The sequence below is a fragment of the Antedon mediterranea genome, chromosome 5, assembly GCF_964355755.1.
Source record: "Antedon mediterranea chromosome 5, ecAntMedi1.1, whole genome shotgun sequence".
Lineage (NCBI taxonomy): Eukaryota > Metazoa > Echinodermata > Crinoidea > Comatulida > Antedonidae > Antedon > Antedon mediterranea.
The window spans coordinates 4,363,248-4,381,442 of record NC_092674.1 but is presented as its reverse complement, the minus strand read 5'-3'; the positions used below and the strand labels follow the sequence as shown (position 1 = coordinate 4,381,442).

Sequence of the window (18,195 nt, the reverse complement as noted above, 5' to 3'; positions counted from 1 at the left end):
AATTTAGAATCATATCTAAATAGTAACATCAATTGATTGACTAAAAATTTACATAAGTGTTCATTAATGCAAGGTTGTTCAATAACAATTAACATTCAATAGTTAACTTGTTAGGCTGCTTAGATATTCCATTCTTCTGACAAGGCCATGGATACTCTAACTATTGATTTCGTTGCATAATTGCTCAAACCATCAACATAATGTTTACTGTTCTGTCACATACGTACAGGGACGCAGTCGGAGTAACACGGAGAAGACTCCATCGAAAGTAGCAGACGACGCTAGTTTAGTCAACCCTCACTACAAACCTCATAGTCACAGTTTTAGCCATGTAAGTTAATTTTTTATTTATATAATATTAATAATAGTAATTGTAATTTTTCCTTTACAAATGATGATTTATTAAATGTAAATAAATATATGATTTTGGACCCTGGCCTGAAAATTTGAAAACTCTCCCAACATTTTTGAAAATGGTCTCAAATACTTTCTTACTAGTGATTTATAATGCATTTATTTTTGGGTGAAGGAGATTCTACACCCATGACTAATATCCTATAGAAATTCCCAATCAAAATAAACCTAGTACTTTAACAAACAAAACAATTCAGAAAGAAAAGAATTAAATTTCTTTGTTTTTTCAGAATTCACAGTCCCCAGGTGACTCATTGAAATCACCGGCCAAAAGCTTACAAACTTACTCACCTGTGAAAAACGAACGAACCCTTCCAAAGAAAAGCCCATCCATGGAAGGCGAGAACAATAGCACAGCGGGCCATTATGAGGCGTCAGTCACGCCGATGCGCCCACGAAGTAAAACACTAGGTGACTCGCCTACCACTCCAACTTTACCAAGGAAAAGTTCTCCACCAGTTAGAAAAGAGTTACATAGACCCAGACCAGTCATCAACAGGTATGGAGGGACACCAGTGCCATTAAGCAGGTAAATTGATTATTATATTTTTTTAAACAATTTTACAATTGAAGTGGTAGTGAATATTTTATGTTAAGAGAATAACCACATTGTCTCTTCCCATAGATGCTGTATTTAAGAAAGCAACAGGCCTTGATATGAATTTAATAACATCTCTAATGGCCTTCGATCTATCATAAGTTCAAACTTATTTTAAAGTACTGTATAACCTTTTAAAGGTATTGTTTGTGTGTGGTAACCTTAAATTGATTTTAATTGTTTCTTTTTAATCTTCTTAACTCAAAAGAAGTAAAAACACAAGTGAGAACCAAGGGTAAGATATCAAAGGATCAATATCTATCAGTAATATATTCTGTATTATTGATGCATGTTCATTAATTCAAGTATTGTTACTTTCAAATATACATTCTATTAATACGCTCATACATAGATTCTACGCCATATGACATGTTTGCTTCAGCCAAACATAGTTATATTTTCTGTGCATGTTTTTCATTAAACTCTATATACTATACAGTATACAATAAACCAATTTTCCCTTTTGCCCAAAGTTTTCATGATCTTTGAGTTAATTGAGATTTTGTTACAAAAATTATTCCACTCAACAGAGAGTATAAATATTGGGATGTTTGTTCAATTGGATAAATAGGTAGTCCTTGCTCTAGAATCTATGTGTGTCATTTTGTTGTGTTTTTTGGTGTAGTTGCTATATTATACAGTAGCCATTGTTCTTTCTAGCTGGGAGGTATTTATTCTTACCTCCCTGTTTTCTTCTAGCTTGCCATCACAAAGAAAATAACTGTACCTTTTAATTTCAAGCTTTTCAGTGCAATAAATCACATAGATCAATTTGTTAAGCATTGGCCTCCCCAGCACTAATGCAACTGTCCCAGTTCTCAGCTTGTAAACCAATATTAATAAAAGTATATTTTCATGATAAATACACATTTTAAAGCTTTAAAATGTGTTTTTATCATGAACATTAACTTTCTATCAATACTCATAACTAAAATTATTATTTACAAAAACTATTGATCAAATTTTGTTTCCCATTTTGTGATGGCAAGGTCTTACTCTCAGGGGAGGATCCAGGAGTTTTAAAACAGGGAGCGCTAACATAATGATATTAATAATAGTCTGTCGAAACATATCGAAAGAGATATTGAATTGGGGGAAAAAAATTGTAGGAAGGAGCACCCCTGCCCCAACATGGATCCTCCCTATCTCTCTAGGTGAGTGGCAGCTGGTAGCTTTCTTTCTTGGTTGCAGTGTACTTTAAATACTATTAAGTTTTAATCAATGTAAATTGAAATTTTAATCAGTTGTATTGCAGTGGTAAAAGGCAAAGAACTTTTATGTAAAAGAAACATGAAAAATTATATTGTTTCTTTAAAAACTAACAAGATATTTTCATTTCTGGTGATTAAAAAGCTTTAACATTTTATTATTTAATATGACTATATCAGTTAATATGAGTATGTATCAGTTTCTATGTATTCCTTGTGGAATTAGCTATCATGTTTTCCCAGGGAGCTACATGGCTGTTTAAAGCTCTGTTTACATTATCAAACTTTATGACAACAAAATGTGATGTGCCCTTATATAGAAATGATTATGTCATATCACTACCATATTTGGGCATATCACTACCATATTTGGGCACATCACACTTTTTTTCTAATTTCATAGTGTGGACAGAGCTTAATAGTCATACTATACAAAAGGTTTTATTCTAGTCTGGTTATAGAAAGTGTGTACTAGACATGGTATTTAATTGTTATGTAGTGTTTTATGCTGTGAATTAAATCTTACCATTGTCTGCTGTGCTATGTACTGTACTGTTTTACTACAGTAAATAATTAATGCATGGCATATTATACAAATGTATATGAATCATATTAATTACTGTATGAATATTCATTTAGCTTGAAATATGAAATATTATTTATCAAATATTTTTTTTATATTACATCATGACTAGAATTTTAAATTTAGTATTTTAATAATTTATAATAGTTTATCTCAGTAAGCATTTTTTTTATAAAATATTTATTTATATTATAATGGAATTAAAAACTTACTTAAAATAATTACATTTTTGGCTGATTAAAATTTTCAATTTATCAACATTCAAAATTGCCTACAGTATTCAGTTTATGTAATATTTATTAGAGAATACCACGTTTGCATCTCCTAGCAATATGAAATGCTAGTGTTGCATACCCGGTGTGCGTGAAATCCTCCTTTTGCTAAGCTAGGAAAGGGATATTATATCAAGATGTAAGAACATTATGTTATTTTATAGTTTTAAAATTTTGATATTTTATAGCATTTTTGTTTTTTTCTGATCAGGACAATGAGCTTTGATGATAGAAGAAGTACACATATGACCTCATCACCGTATCATCCAATGACTCCTAGGAGACAAACATCATGGAGACAGGCCATCTTTAACCGAGTGGTCACTCCGGCCAAAGCAGTACCAGGTAAGGGTTGTGGACATGTGAATGAGAACCGTTTGTTGGCAGCTTTGATCCAAAGGGATCTTTGGGCTGCAAAGCTTGCATTGGTACTCTGTCTACACTATCAATTTCTATAATTTTAATATCAATTATTGTCAAATCAAATGAAATTAAATAACCTTAAAGCTCTGTCTACATTTTCAAACTTTATGTGACAAAAAAAAGTCTTTGTTTATGTAGAGCATCTTGTGTATATGTTTGTCTTATATGTTCTAGTGCAGTATATGGAGAGCCATCTCGATAGTGCTTTGCACTCATGGCAATCCTCAGGGTGCTGCACCGCTGTATTGTCATGTATTGTTGTACCTGAAAATTGAATAAAATAAAAAAAAAATATAAAAAAAAAAAAAAACATGGACATGATGATGTCAGTATTACTACCATATTTGGTACATCAAACTTATTTTGTCTAACTAGTTTGATAGTGTGGACAGAGCTTTAGGACTTGTTACTTTATGGTAGATGAAATAAAAAACTCAATTTGAAGCTATATTCTGTATATAATTCCATTTTGCCATTTTTTAATGTGTCACACAAGTCCATCCTAAATTAATCGCATTTTATTTTGGTAAATTTTACGGAAACAAAATGTGGTTATTTCTTGCTTCAGGAAGTAAAATAAATGGACAACATTGAAATTGAACCTTTGTGGCTAATAGACTAGAACACTACTAGGCAGCTGCATGCAACATTGAAAAATAACTAAAATAGTGGATATGTGAATATGATCTATGTGAATCCTTCAAAACAGCAAAATAAATTTGTTGCTATGCATCTTGCGTGTCATTGATGGATGCGTTTACCTATGACCTTTCAGATGTGTAGTATGTCGTGCGTTGTGTTGTTAATGTTTTTCCCAATAACACATCATCGTTAAAGGCATATAACACTTTAATTGAAAACAAGTCTATTTCAGACAATGTTCATACTTTTATCTTGCATAGACACTTGCATATTAGACTTTTAGTATTTTTTAATGTCACAAGATATTAATTATAACTTTTTTGTTTGGTCATTCAATCTCTATGGTCAGTTCATGAGTAGCCTACAATGCGAAGTGTCCTTTTTTTTGTTTTCCCTACCTTTTTTTTCTTCACATTTTTATATAAATATTTATATGACTATTATACAATATAGATTAACATATAACACTCATAAAAAATAGGTTGATATGGGTCCTGAGAATGAACATTTTTAAATATGGATATCTATAATATATTCACAAATAAATAGCGGGTATATATAACTTAAATCTTGAAAATCACATTGTAAAATATAAGTTTCGGCACATTAGATTGATTTTGTTTCTGAAAAATTAATTTGTAAAATGTTTAAAGTAATACCAGTATATGCCATTTTTTGGACCAAAAATTGGATTGAAAACAAAAATATTGTTCTTAAAAAGTCAAATTGCCTGTCAGACAATGTTTTTTGATTAAATTTAACTGTTTGTTTTATAGTGAAACAATTATTTTTCCTTCCATATTTTTTCCTTCCTGTTTTGACGGATTCTTGATTAAAATGTTCTATTCAATGTCTGGTTTTATCAATCTAAATTGTTCACGTTTTTGGGGACAATACATAAACAATATGTTCAATACAATATGTTGAACAATATGTTGAGTACTACTGTACTCTGGATGGGGTGTTGTCAATATTGTACATTGTTGTTCATATCTATGATTGATTGATTGATTGAAATATATATTTATACTGGGTAACCTCTTCAGTCAAAGACTGGTCTCCCAGAGGGCCCAGTTTGTGATCAGTGGCTGTGATGTACTAATACAACTGGGTAACCCCCTACTCGTCTCGAAAGATGTACTAGGTTCTTTAAAGTGCACACGAGCTAGTTGTGTACACTCCAAAGCTTAAGCTTATAACTCATAGTCACTAGAGAGATGGAGCGTACAGAGTCATATCGTGTTTGGAATATTAAAAGACGATGCCACTTTACAATGTCTCACAAGACGTCTAAAAGCATATCTGACAGAATCATATTTCATGATGACACAGGCAGTGATGAGGCAATAAAATAAGATTACTTTGAACTGGAATATAGATTCTTATGATCAATGTATAGTTCATTGCCCATTCCCTACGTTTTTTAGATCTAATTTAAGATCACAAACTACATTAATGTAAAAATAAACACTATATGGTTCTATTGAGATAACTTTTTTCGTCTTTAAATGGGTAAAAATATGAAAAATAAGGCGATTCTAATAATTTTAGCGGCCCGCTATAAATCCCAACCTTTTCTTCTGTAATTTATCCACTTTTCGATCAATTGTGAAGTCAAAACAAATAGAAGACTCCTAAATTTTCAGTGAAAATACTGGGTTTCCCCCAATTTGTATCAACAGAGTCTGTCAAAAACAGAAAGATAATTAATGCAGCAACTATACAACGTCTGGCTAGGCATATAGCTTGCGTACGATGTTTGTAGGTTACCGATGTTTACCGGCTAGGCATACAAAACTAAGCCTAGCTAGGCTAGGCCTAAAGACAGCCGACGAGAGGTAATTTACCACGAGCTACTTGGGTGCTGCATTGTTTCTCTCTTTTTATCATAATTTACCATAAAACGCACATAAGACAAGGAATGACCTGGTTTAATGTTTTTAAAGTAATATATATGCATTATTTTTACAAAACGTCACAAATTGTTGGGAATGGGTCTTTAACTTATAGGCCTAATTTTATACACAAGATAAACAACCAATGTGAATTGATCACTGTTTTTGGCCTATTTACATAATGTAACATTTTTGTATGCGTAATTGTTAAATACCTTTTTACATGCATTTAGGGAACACTTTTCAAGGAAAGGAAAGGGAGGGGTTGGGGGCTAATTAAGGGGACAATTTCTAATGTTCTGTCTACACTATTAAACTAGTTTGACAAAAAAAGTGTGATTTCCTCAAATATGGTAGTTATATGCCTAAATATGGTAGTGATATGACATCATCATGTCCATAAATGGGCACATCACATTTTTTGTCACATTAAGTTTGATAGTGTAAACAGAGCTTTAGAGGTGCCCCCTTCTACTATTTAAAGTACTGTTTATTGGTACTAGTGGGCTGCTAAATATGTTTGCTTACAAAATGTTGTGTCTTATGTTCAACTCCTGTCGAGAATCAATGGTTTTTTCATATTCATCATATAGTTTAAATTTGTAATTGACTTTTGCAGTTTTTGTAGAGTCAGTAATAAATATTTTTAATTGATTATATTTTTAGAAATAAGTGAAGAGACCGAAGAATCTGTTTTCAATGAAAACAGTTCTCAGGGTGATGAAGTCGATAGTAAAAAACATGAAACACGGTTTAAGACCCGCGCGATGATACGCGCCCTCTGGAGAAAAGTGATCATGGAACAGATTATTCTGATACGAATGGAACGTGAAAACCGACGAATTGAAGGTAAGATCCTCTAGATTAAGAGATCAACTTGTTTTTATTTTTATCTCAATGGAAAGTTTATTGCCTTTTGTTTTTCAATCTTTAGGTTTTTTGTAAGTAGGAAGGCTGTTGTGTGTACTAATGGCCGATCCAATCAAAACATCTGTTCCATATTCTTGACCTATTCTTATTTATTGCTGCTTTAATTTCAGCTTAATTTTACTAATTATCAAAATAATGGTTAAATTTAATTGATTAATATGGTCTTTCATGATAATATGGTTCATATGGTTTCATGGTATATTTTTTTATTGATTATTTTTGATCAGAAATTATGTATTGTTATAATCTACTTGAACTTTTGTGTTCTCACCATTTTTTAACTCACAAATAAAGAGAATTAACAAGTCATTTAAAATGGAATACAGTGTAAAAGAGGGCTATAGTAATTTAGTGTTGATTACTAAAGACCGAATTTATAAAACAACTTGCACCCTAAACAATTTTGTGAGGTATTTTAACTTTTAGCTATCATGTCAAAAACGGTTTTTTAATTGCAGCTAGTTTTTACAAGTTCAGATAGCAATTTATTATTTAAAAAAATATTTCTTAGGCTAGTACCGATCTCTACAATCCACCCCAGCTTCTTAAGAAATATTAATAGAATTGATAGTGAACTAACACATTAGATAATCTGCATATGATACTGAAATGCTTCTAGGCTATGTGTAATCAATTAATTATCCCGCATAGCTTCTGCTAACATGCATCGACCTTTTACTTGTATTTACATTCACTTGTATGCAAATATGTCGGATCTTTCACTTTGCAAGTTAAAGCTGACAATGCATTGCAAATCTTGTAGGCTAGTAAAATACAGTAGCACAGCATACTGAACAGTAAAATACAGTAGCACAGCATACTGAACAGTAAAATACAGTAGCAGCATACTGAACAGTAAAATACAGTAGCACAGCATACTGAACAGTAAAATACAGTAGCAGCATACTGAACAGTAAAATACAGTAGCAGCATACTGAACAGTAAAATACAGTAGCAGCATACTGAACAGTAAAATACAGTAGCACAGCATACTGAACAGTAAAATACAGTAGCACAGCATACTGAACAGTAAAATACAGTAGCAGCATACTGAACAGTAAAATACAGTAGCAGCATACTGAACAGTAAAATACAGTAGCAGCATACTGAACAGTAAAATACAGTAGCAGCATACTGAACAGTAAAATACAGTAGCAGCATACTGAACAGTAAAATACAGTAGCAGCATACTGAACAGTAAAATACAGTAGCAGCATACTGAACAGTAAAATACAGTAGCACAGCATACTGAACAGTAAAATACAGTAGCACAGCATACTGAACAGTAAAATACAGTAGCAGCATACTGAACAGTAAAATACAGTAGCAGCATACTGAACAGTAAAATACAGTAGCAGCATACTGAACAGTAAAATACAGTAGCAGCATACTGAACAGTAAAATACAGTAGCAGCATACTGAACAGTAAAATATTCTGGAGCTCTTTAAAGTACACCTCAGTGTTCTGGTTTCAAATCTGTCAAGTTCTGTCTACACTATCAAACATTTGAAAAAAAAAAAATGTGATGTGCCCATATACTGTATCGACACTAAGATATATCACTACCATATTTGGGTATATCACTACCATATTTGGGTACATCACACTTATTTTGATAGTATAGACATAACTGAAGGTTCTCATCACAAAAGCAACTTCAATAGTACACTAAATTAACATAGGTCTGTTCTGACATATAGTAAACTTGCTTTATACCAATATTGTGTATGTCTGTATTACACGCGCTAAGTAGCATGCCAGCTAAACCAATTACAGTTATTATCTCTGTTTTTTCTAAATAGAAATCTTGTAATTTGTACATGTTACTGTCATGTATAATGTATATCATGGCTGCTGCATGTATGACATTTCATCTATACTATATCTAGAGTAAACTTAATTGCGGTCAGCATCTTATTCCTTCATATGCAACTATCTGGCATCCATACGTCAATATTTCACATCTCATCCCTGTAGTTTGATGACATAGCATTTTATGTAGCTACTGTATCTGGAATTTCATGTGACGTCTCATCCCTGTAGATGACATATAGCATTTTATGTATAGTTCAGTTTAGATAGAAGCTGTCAGGCATATATAGCATACTTTAATCGTTTTCATTTTGATTCAGCAGATTTGTTTAACATTTCTACTGGCAGGCAGGGTTATATTTTCAATCCTTTGTAATTTAATATACAAATATGAGTATAAAATTCCACATTATACTTAACATTATATAATAGGATATGGGTAATAAAATTTGTATAATTTACATACTTTCAACATAAAGCACAGTAGAACTCCTTCGTGACCAAAGTGACCAACAAATGTTTACACTTAAAAAATTCCTAATAATAGCCCTACTATTACTATTATTTCATTGTACTGGGTGACCTCTTCAGTCCAAGACTGTTCTCCAAGAGGACCCAGTTATGATCAGTGACTGTGTGTGTACCACTAGTACACCAGGTTAATCCCTTACTCATCTTGAAAGATGTACTAGGTTCTTTAAAGTGCACATGAGCTGAATGTGTACACTGGATCTCTACTGTTTATAGTCCTTATCTGAGAAGACTCGTTCTACCACCAGAACCATGGAGCGAGTGAGCCTCGAACCCCTGCCGATGTATTACTTAATTACGTAATTATGGTTCTACTGTCTTAACCGCACAGCCACTCACCCAATTTTAAAAAGGTATTGACTGACATACATCTAAAAAACCAGTTTTTTCTTCTTACATTTGCTATAGGCAGTGTCAATGTATTTTCATACTTTACGAGGAATTGCAAACAAACAACACACTTTCCCTATAGCTTTGTCATGTCTTCTTTACCTTTACTAATGGCAAGTTTTTAAAAACATGACATCAACTCAACATGCATACAGTTCTTAGAAAAAAGTCCTGGAAAAACAAATTTGACATTTTCAATGATATAAAATCTTGAATAAACATATTTATATTTTGAAATGTTTTCTTCGACTGACGTGAATTCAAAAGTTTATTTTATTTTATTTCTCAACTTAATTTTATTGTTTTTAATTTTCTACTGAACCACTTTGGAAATCAATGCTTTAGTACTGTAGTATCATTCAGTATAAAGAATTATCATTATCCTCATCATCACAGATCATGTCATCCATTTTTCATTACGTTTTCTCTGAAGCTATAGTATGACCAGTTTGAATTTCCAAGATATCTCCAAATGCTATCTCTCCACTTCCTCTTTTATCCTCTTCCAGTTCTTGGTTATCATTCTGTGACTCTTTTTGTCCATATATTTTCCGGTATTCTTGTTATGTGTGCTGCCAATTTCCATTTCATTTCTTTAATTAACAAGAAATATTTCTTACAAGAAACGCCGCTTAACTTTTTGGAGTATACATTCGCCAAAACTATAGAAGAAGGATTTGACCATTGTTCAATGATAAATAACGTTGACAGCCAAACAAAAACATTGCTTATTGAACAGGTAGACAACATGTCTCAACTCTCTTCTCCCAGACTTGCTTTTGGGTTTGAGCATGCCCAGTCCAAGTTTCCAAATAACCATTTTTTGAGCCGTAGTAAGCAATAAGCTACTGCATGTTAACTGTTTTCTAATGATTCCGTAAAGGAGCCGCGTGAAAATAATAAATAATACTAGGAGATAAATAAATTCATAAACTCTTGAGGCTCTTGAAAGCTTCTTCTTTTTCTTTTAGATTCTTTGCCAGAAATGCTGCAGGTTGAAGATAGTACGTTAATTGTTGTTAAATTCTTTGTTTACTAATTATTTTATGTATGTAGTGCTCATGTCAGCTATAATTGCAAATTTAACGCAGCATCCTGAGGAGAAAAATAGTAATAATATGTTGTAGAAGAAAACAGTTTCGATACAGTAACATCTTCCAAATTTATTAATAATAATTAATTTTGAAGTAAATCATTACTTTTCATTCAAAATATCCGTCTGTCAAAAAACACACCTCAAATTTTCTTTTTCACGGACACCATATGTATGTCACTAATTAGTAGTATTCTGGGTGGGATGTCACAATTGTGATCCATTAAAACAAATTGCTGTTTTATTTATAATACAAATTGAATTTCATAATTTCAAAATCTTACAAGACAGAACTATGTAAAGTGTGAGATGTTACTGTACTTGAAATAATAAAAAATATGTATCACTCAGTATTCAGCCAATCAAAACCTGCTGTGAAAGTGGGTCACACTTTTTTGCTTTCCATAAAATAATTTGATGAAATTATAGGTTTTGCTTAAAGCATCTCATATCCATTTCTGCAACATATGAAATTATTTTTTTTTCTGTGGAGTATAATTTCAAATTCTAATATTTTATTCTACATGTACTTTAATATAACTAATAATTTAATATGTTTTCGCCGTAGTTATATTTTATACTACTATAGCATGCGTCGTCAAATATCAAAGTACTACCAATACATACTACTGTATTATTGTTTATGTCACAATATTTGTACAAGAATATGATTATGAATATATTAATTTGTGAATAGAATAGAATATTTGTGATGTACTTCAAAAGAAACAATAATTTTATTTTGTCTGTCAATTTTAACTGTTGATTGATCTATATGAATTATGTTTATTTTGGAGATAGGCAAACACAATGCAAACCGGTTGTGCACAAATAACTGTCTCAATTTCTCACCCTAGTAACTATGTTACTATGAAATTAATTTTATGTTAACATAATTTTGTTATTAAACAAAGGAAACTTCAAACGTTAAATAGAAACTTTAAAAAACTTTAAACTTTAAAATTTAAAAACTCTGCATGAAATTATGAATAACAGTTACATGTTTTTTTTATTAATTTGTATTCATCATTGTTGTCTTTTGTTTATTTTTTGCAATTATTGTAGGCCTATTTGTTTCAAGCCCTTTTTTTTATGTTATAATATTTTCATTATTTTCAAATGAGTTTTGACGTGTTTTCAGCTATATCTTGCTTTATTCATGCCAGTCAATATAATAAGTCCATCTTTTTCTTCCCATGATGCTCATGCCGAGTGTGGCTGATTCATAGGCCTACAGTACTTTGTTTTTGTTTTAGATCATGCTTAACTATTTTATTTTCCGCAAGTAATTTGTTTTCGTATTGCATGTCCATGACTAAAACTATCTAAACATTAAATTATCGTATGAATCCATCCATTCATTCATCCCATCATTCTTTGTTAACAGACCACTTGAGTATGTATATACATAAACACAGGTGTTATATACAAATTTGCATATTTACATTCTTTTCTGATTTATTCACATTATATATTTTGTTTCTTATCATCTCTGTTTGTAATGGATTCAGCATGGTTTATCTTTTGACATGGATAAATGAATATTTGATTAAATACCTTCAACACTATGCTATCGCTAGCGAACAAAATTTAACATAAGGATTCCTAACACGAATCAATTCATCCCATAATCTGGTTATCCGGTGCCTTGCATGCATACATAATACAGGTCAAAGGTCACTGTGATTTTGCATCCTTTTTTTATATATTGCATGAGCATCATATATTTAAAGAGCTAATCTAGGCCTCATATGAAGTATCAGTATAATTCCTTGTATTCCCAGGGTATTTAGTCATGTTCATATAATGTTAAATAATACTATAATGGGTTAGCTTTTTAAACATAAAAAAAGTCCCATATTGATATGATGTTTTTATTAAACCAGTGTTTTTGTATTTACTGTACAAATAATTGTTTTTTTAAAGACCATCTCTACCCTATTTTTTCCTATAAAGCCTGCTAACAATAACATGCTACATGTTAGACAGTATAAACGCACCCGTTTTATGGGCTTTATTCAAATCGTTTTTGTTTGTTATTTGTTGTTCAGTTACTGCAGTATCTAATCATGCACAGTGTTTACTGCAATTAATTTAATCAAAAGCATACATTGAAATCATATGATGATATTGCAGTAAAAATATGTAGTTACTGCAGTAAGTGCAGTAGAATAATTTTGCTATGTTTACAAATGGATTTCAATATTCCAACCATTAATTTATTTAATATAATAAAATATTATTTTGAATTCTGATTGTGAAAATAAATAAATATCAGTTATAGTAATTGTAGAATATTTGAGCAACTGTCTGGTGATCAATATACTATTGTGTCCGATTTTTTTTATTGTCTAGTCTTCATATAAATTATGTCCCTGTAAAACATATATTATTCTACATCCTTCAGACTGTAATTACAATAGATTATAAATGGATTAGTTTCTATGATACAATATTAAAAAATGAAATTTATTGATGGTGTTTTTTTTTAATGATGCTTAAGATAGCAGTTGGTAATGGTGTGTAAAGTACGTAATATGATTGCAAACATTTTAATATCTCATAAATGCTGAATAATCTTGTATTTTGTCTACTTAAGCTGTCTACACTATATTTATATTCTCTTTATTTAAAAAATACTGACCAATTTACATCTCGTGGCCAAATTGCGTGTAAAAACTTGTCAAAAAATACATAACAAGTATAAGAATAAAAACAGCATAAAAAAGGGAAAAAACAATAGGGCAAAACAAAACCAAACAAATGCACATATATGGACATTATGATGTCATATAACTACAGGTACCATATTAGCATATCACTACCATTTTTGGGCATATTTTTTGTCACATAAAGTTTGATAGTGTAGACAGAGCTTTACATGTACATGTTTTCTCTTCTTTGAATCCATGTACAGTATAATGAATATAAGATTTTATATAACACCTATATAAATTCCTGTCATTTGATTGGACGAATGTGGGTCACATGGCGTGCAATAGTACGCACTATTCAACGATCGTTAAATAGTACTTTTTGAAACATTTTTGTTTGTTATTTAGATGTTATATAAAACAAATAATGAATGTTTTGTATTTGTGTAATGGTACAAATAATGGCACTTGGTGAATGATGAAAGGTTATATTAACCTTTCATCATTCACCTCGTGCCATTATTTGTACCATTGCACTCATAAACATTCATTATTTGTATAATATTTTACCTGTATTAATAGTTTAACCTTGTTTTTTTTATATTCTTTTATTGTTAATTATTTATTTATTCCATCACCCCAAGATTTTACAAAACCATCAGACATTCTGCCTTTGCTTTAGAAATCCGATCCTAATTTTATAGTAACATTTTCAAAGTACTTTGCCCCTCAATTATTGATTTCTTTAATTGCATTATCATTCCAACTGTTACCGTATATTTAGGTGTATAAGTCGCACTTTTGACACGCAAATTTGACCTAAATTAAGGGTGCGTCTTAATCTATTTCAGCTTCCTTAGTTTAACCATGAAGGAATCTTATTATTATCTCTTATCTTGGACAAAAATTGTACCGTGTTCCTATATTTTTGTTTTCGTAAATGAAAATTGTATAATATATATTGTTTTACTAAACAAACGTGTGATTTAGTATTCCATTAATATAGTCTCCAAATTGGGATGCTTTTTTAAGATTGATGCATACTATGGGGAAAAAAACAACATTTTGAAACCATCACAGTCTTTTCAGATTCATCAAAGTCTTTTCAGTCTTTAATTAATTAATTAATTACCAGTAATTAATTAAATAATTAATTAATTAATTAATTACACCCTTTAGTGGTTCTTACTTATTTCTGCATGCTTTGTACTTGCTCATTTGTTCTTAAAAATCATTTTCATGATGGTTTCTGGAACATTGACTTTCTTGTTTTTTTCATTAAAACATTTTATTTTAATGTTGATGATTCATATACAGTATTCAATACAATTCACACCATGCATTGTCACTTCATATGATATATATTTAAATCCATTGCAATTTATGTTAAACTACCCACTTTCAGTATCAATTAAATTTGCACTTGCTTGAAATAGTAGAAGAATCATGATTTTAGGCTTGACAATACACATTGAAACCTGCAAAGTAAAATAGTAATCGGCTCTTATCTCAGAAAATAGATTTCATATATCATTATTAGAAGTGTCTGCAGTGTTATAAAGTATTTCTTTGTTTTTAGAAACTTATACAACTCAACTCAGCTCTCCCAATACCATACTATCTGAAAATCAGAAACTCTCCCAAGTCCAAACAGTCCCAAATTAATTGTTACCATTAAAATTAAAAACACATTCCCAATACCAGAATTTCTGGAAAACTAAGCATTTTGGCCAGCCCAAAGGTATTGGGAGAGTTGACTGGTTCCTATTGTGGTTTAAAAAGATAATGATATTAATCAATTATTTAGATTACATTTATAAACATAATGTTGAAATTATAAATTTTATCATTTTTATTTAAGTTTCACAGGACATAGCAAGTTTAAAACGCCAAAAGTTAGATTACGAAGAAATCACTCCATGTCTGAAAGATGTGACGAGAACATGGGAGAAAATACTATCAAAACCGGACCGGAGTCGAGTTAGGTTTGATCCATACCTCATAGCTGATGCTGTTAGAGAAGGTTAGTAAACATATGCAAAGGTGGGGCTCGAACACATGACCTCCAGATTACTAGCGTAGCGCTCATACCTTCAGACCACCGAGCTTGCTCTGATGGCTAGGGGTTAAGAAGTAGTGTGTATGTACAAACAAGATGATAATTCAAACCCCAACCTCAAGTTCACCAACCTGGCACTTGTATCTCTAGACTTTGGCTAGGGTTAATTTCAACATGTACTGTGCCATACTTCTATGTTAGTTTCGATATTTTAAATTGCATTTGTAAAGTGACAATTGTTTTTCAATCTTTATTTAGGTGTACCACGTCAGAAACGAGGAGAGATTTGGCTGTTTCTTGCCGAGCAGTATATGATCTCAAACACGATAACAGAATGTGATGATATGCCAAGATACAACAGCTTACTGAGCCAACTAACAACACATCAACATGCAATCCTTATAGATTTAGGTAAGGGATCATCATGAAAATGATTAGAATGCAGTTACTGCAGTAACTAATTTTTTACTGCAATAATCTATGGTTTTAGTTTATTTCAATTTATAAGTTTATGAAGCACTGCAATAAAAAATGTACAAGAATTTTTTTTTTTTTTAAAAAGCTTACTAAATATTTATCGCATAAACAGGTTAAAGAGTTTGAAATGGTTTGATTACTGCAGTAACTGCAGTAGAATATTTGTTGACATGATCCATCCCTAATCAATATTGTGCAGTATCTTTTATAATATTGTTACTTTTACTCTGGACGCATATTCATTCAAGAAGTGTGCCACTGTTTCAAAAGTGTAACTTCTAAATACACTTATAATATTGTTCTGATTCTTTTTATGTTAATATACTAAAAAAAATACAGTGTGTCTGTCCATAAAAAATAGTTTTAAACCTGTAATTAATTTGTTTTTGCAGGACGTACATATCCAACTCACCCGTATTTCTCAAACCCACTTGGACGTGGTCAGCTATCATTATTTAACCTTTTAAAAGCCTACTCGTTACTGGATGCAGAGGTTGGCTACTGTCAGGGGCTTAGCTTTGTAGCTGGTCTATTACTTATGCATGTAAGTGTTAACAGTCAACCTCCTGAAACTAGGCCATAAAAACTATAAAAAAAAAAAAACCTAAAATCAGACTTTTTTCCAGTTTCAAATTTATTAATACTATTGAAATTACAGTTGTACAGTTTTTAGGATGAAAAAACTCTCTTAAAACTTTTTTCTATGTTCCAAATTTATTATTACTATTATAATTACATTAAAAAAAAGTACCGTTTTTATTTCACGACCGTGTAATTTATTTGAAAGAGAAGTTAAATATTAGTACTAGTTGAATCATTACGACATTGACAAATTTGACAACGCTTGAGGGCTAACCATGATGCTTTTAAAGTTCAATTTGTTTTGAATATGATTTATTAAAATCTGAACCAAGGCTATGTTAAAGTATAGTAAAATAATTAATTGACTACAGCAGAATCCCTCCTGTGGGACATACTGTCAGGTGATTCCTCTAAACTGAATAGGACATTATATGTTTTAACTCTTTCACCTATGACCATACCTCTAAGCTCTGTCTACACTATCAAACTAGTTTGACAAAAAAAGTGTGATGTGCCCAAATATGGTAGTGATATGCCCAAATATGGTAGTGATATGTGTCCATATATGGGCACATCACATTGTTTTGTCACATAAAGTTTTATAGTGAAGACAGATCTTCAGTTTGGGTTCTGAAAGTGTCCAACTGTTACTACTGTACTGTATTCATAATCATTTTGTTTGGGTTTTTTTTTCTTATATTAGACTGAAGAGGAAGAATCATTTCAGATGTTACAGTTTTTAATGTTCCAGCTTTCATTCAGGAGACAGTACAAGCCAGACATGGTCGCTTTACAGGTAATTATTCTTGTTATTGTTATATATGATGTCCCCTGAATAGGTGTTGGTAGTAGTGTTAAAACATATTTCGTCCCATATACATTTCATTAAGTGTTCCCTGAATAGTTGTTGGCAGTAGTGTTAAAACGTATATTTCCCCTCATACATTCATTAAGCGTCCCCTTAATAGGGAATTTTCCCCTGAACAATGTAATAGAGTTTACTGTAAATTCTGAGGAGTTGCTATCTTTAGCTTTCTTTCTAAAGCTGTCTACACTATCAAACTTTATGTGACAAAAAATGTGATTTGCCCATATATGGACATGATGATATCATATCACTACCATATTTGGGCACATCACACGTTTTTGATATTATAGACAGAGCTTTAGTAATTAGCATAGTAAGTTTCAACTATGTATATCCTTAATAAAATGCTGTTATCGTTTATTGAATAGATACAAATGTACCAATTATCTCGTCTTCTACATGACCATTATCGACGATTACATGATCATTTGGAGGTGAATGACATTGGTCCATCTCTTTACGCAGCAGCATGGTTCCTTACGATATTCACCTCTCAGTTCCCACTTGGATTTGTTGCAAGGATATTTGGTGAGTATAAACAAATATAAAATATATCAGAACGATATTTTTAAACAAAAATGCTTTCAATATTTTTTGTTTTTTACCTCAATTTAATCAAAAAGGGATTCTATCTAGGGTGGATCCAGCATTATGGATTAGGGAGAATGGGGGGTTATTGCTAAATATTTCATAATTGATAAAAACAATTCGCCGGTCGCAGAAAAAAAAAAGTCATTATTTTATTTTAAAAAGATATGACTGT

At 31.2% G+C, this 18,195-nt stretch overlaps 1 protein-coding gene across 3 annotated transcripts in view; it reads left to right on the top strand.

The window, feature by feature from the left end:
• The window catches only part of LOC140049606 (TBC1 domain family member 1-like), a 53,471-nt gene that overhangs the window by 26,931 nt on the left and 8,345 nt on the right, over positions 1–18,195 (top strand). The window contains exons 8-18 of one of the 3 annotated variants that reach the window (XM_072094534.1): positions 230–331; positions 645–943; positions 1,221–1,247; positions 3,287–3,420; positions 6,702–6,884; positions 10,671–10,703; positions 15,308–15,469; positions 15,764–15,916; positions 16,375–16,526; positions 17,268–17,360; positions 17,801–17,960. In XM_072094534.1, coding sequence (XP_071950635.1) covers positions 230–331; positions 645–943; positions 1,221–1,247; positions 3,287–3,420; positions 6,702–6,884; positions 10,671–10,703; positions 15,308–15,469; positions 15,764–15,916; positions 16,375–16,526; positions 17,268–17,360; positions 17,801–17,960 — 1,498 coding nt within the window. The remainder of the gene's footprint in view (positions 1–229; positions 332–644; positions 944–1,220; positions 1,248–3,286; positions 3,421–6,701; positions 6,885–10,670; positions 10,704–15,307; positions 15,470–15,763; positions 15,917–16,374; positions 16,527–17,267; positions 17,361–17,800; positions 17,961–18,195) is intronic. The other 2 variants (XM_072094535.1, XM_072094536.1) reach the window with 2 other exon arrangements.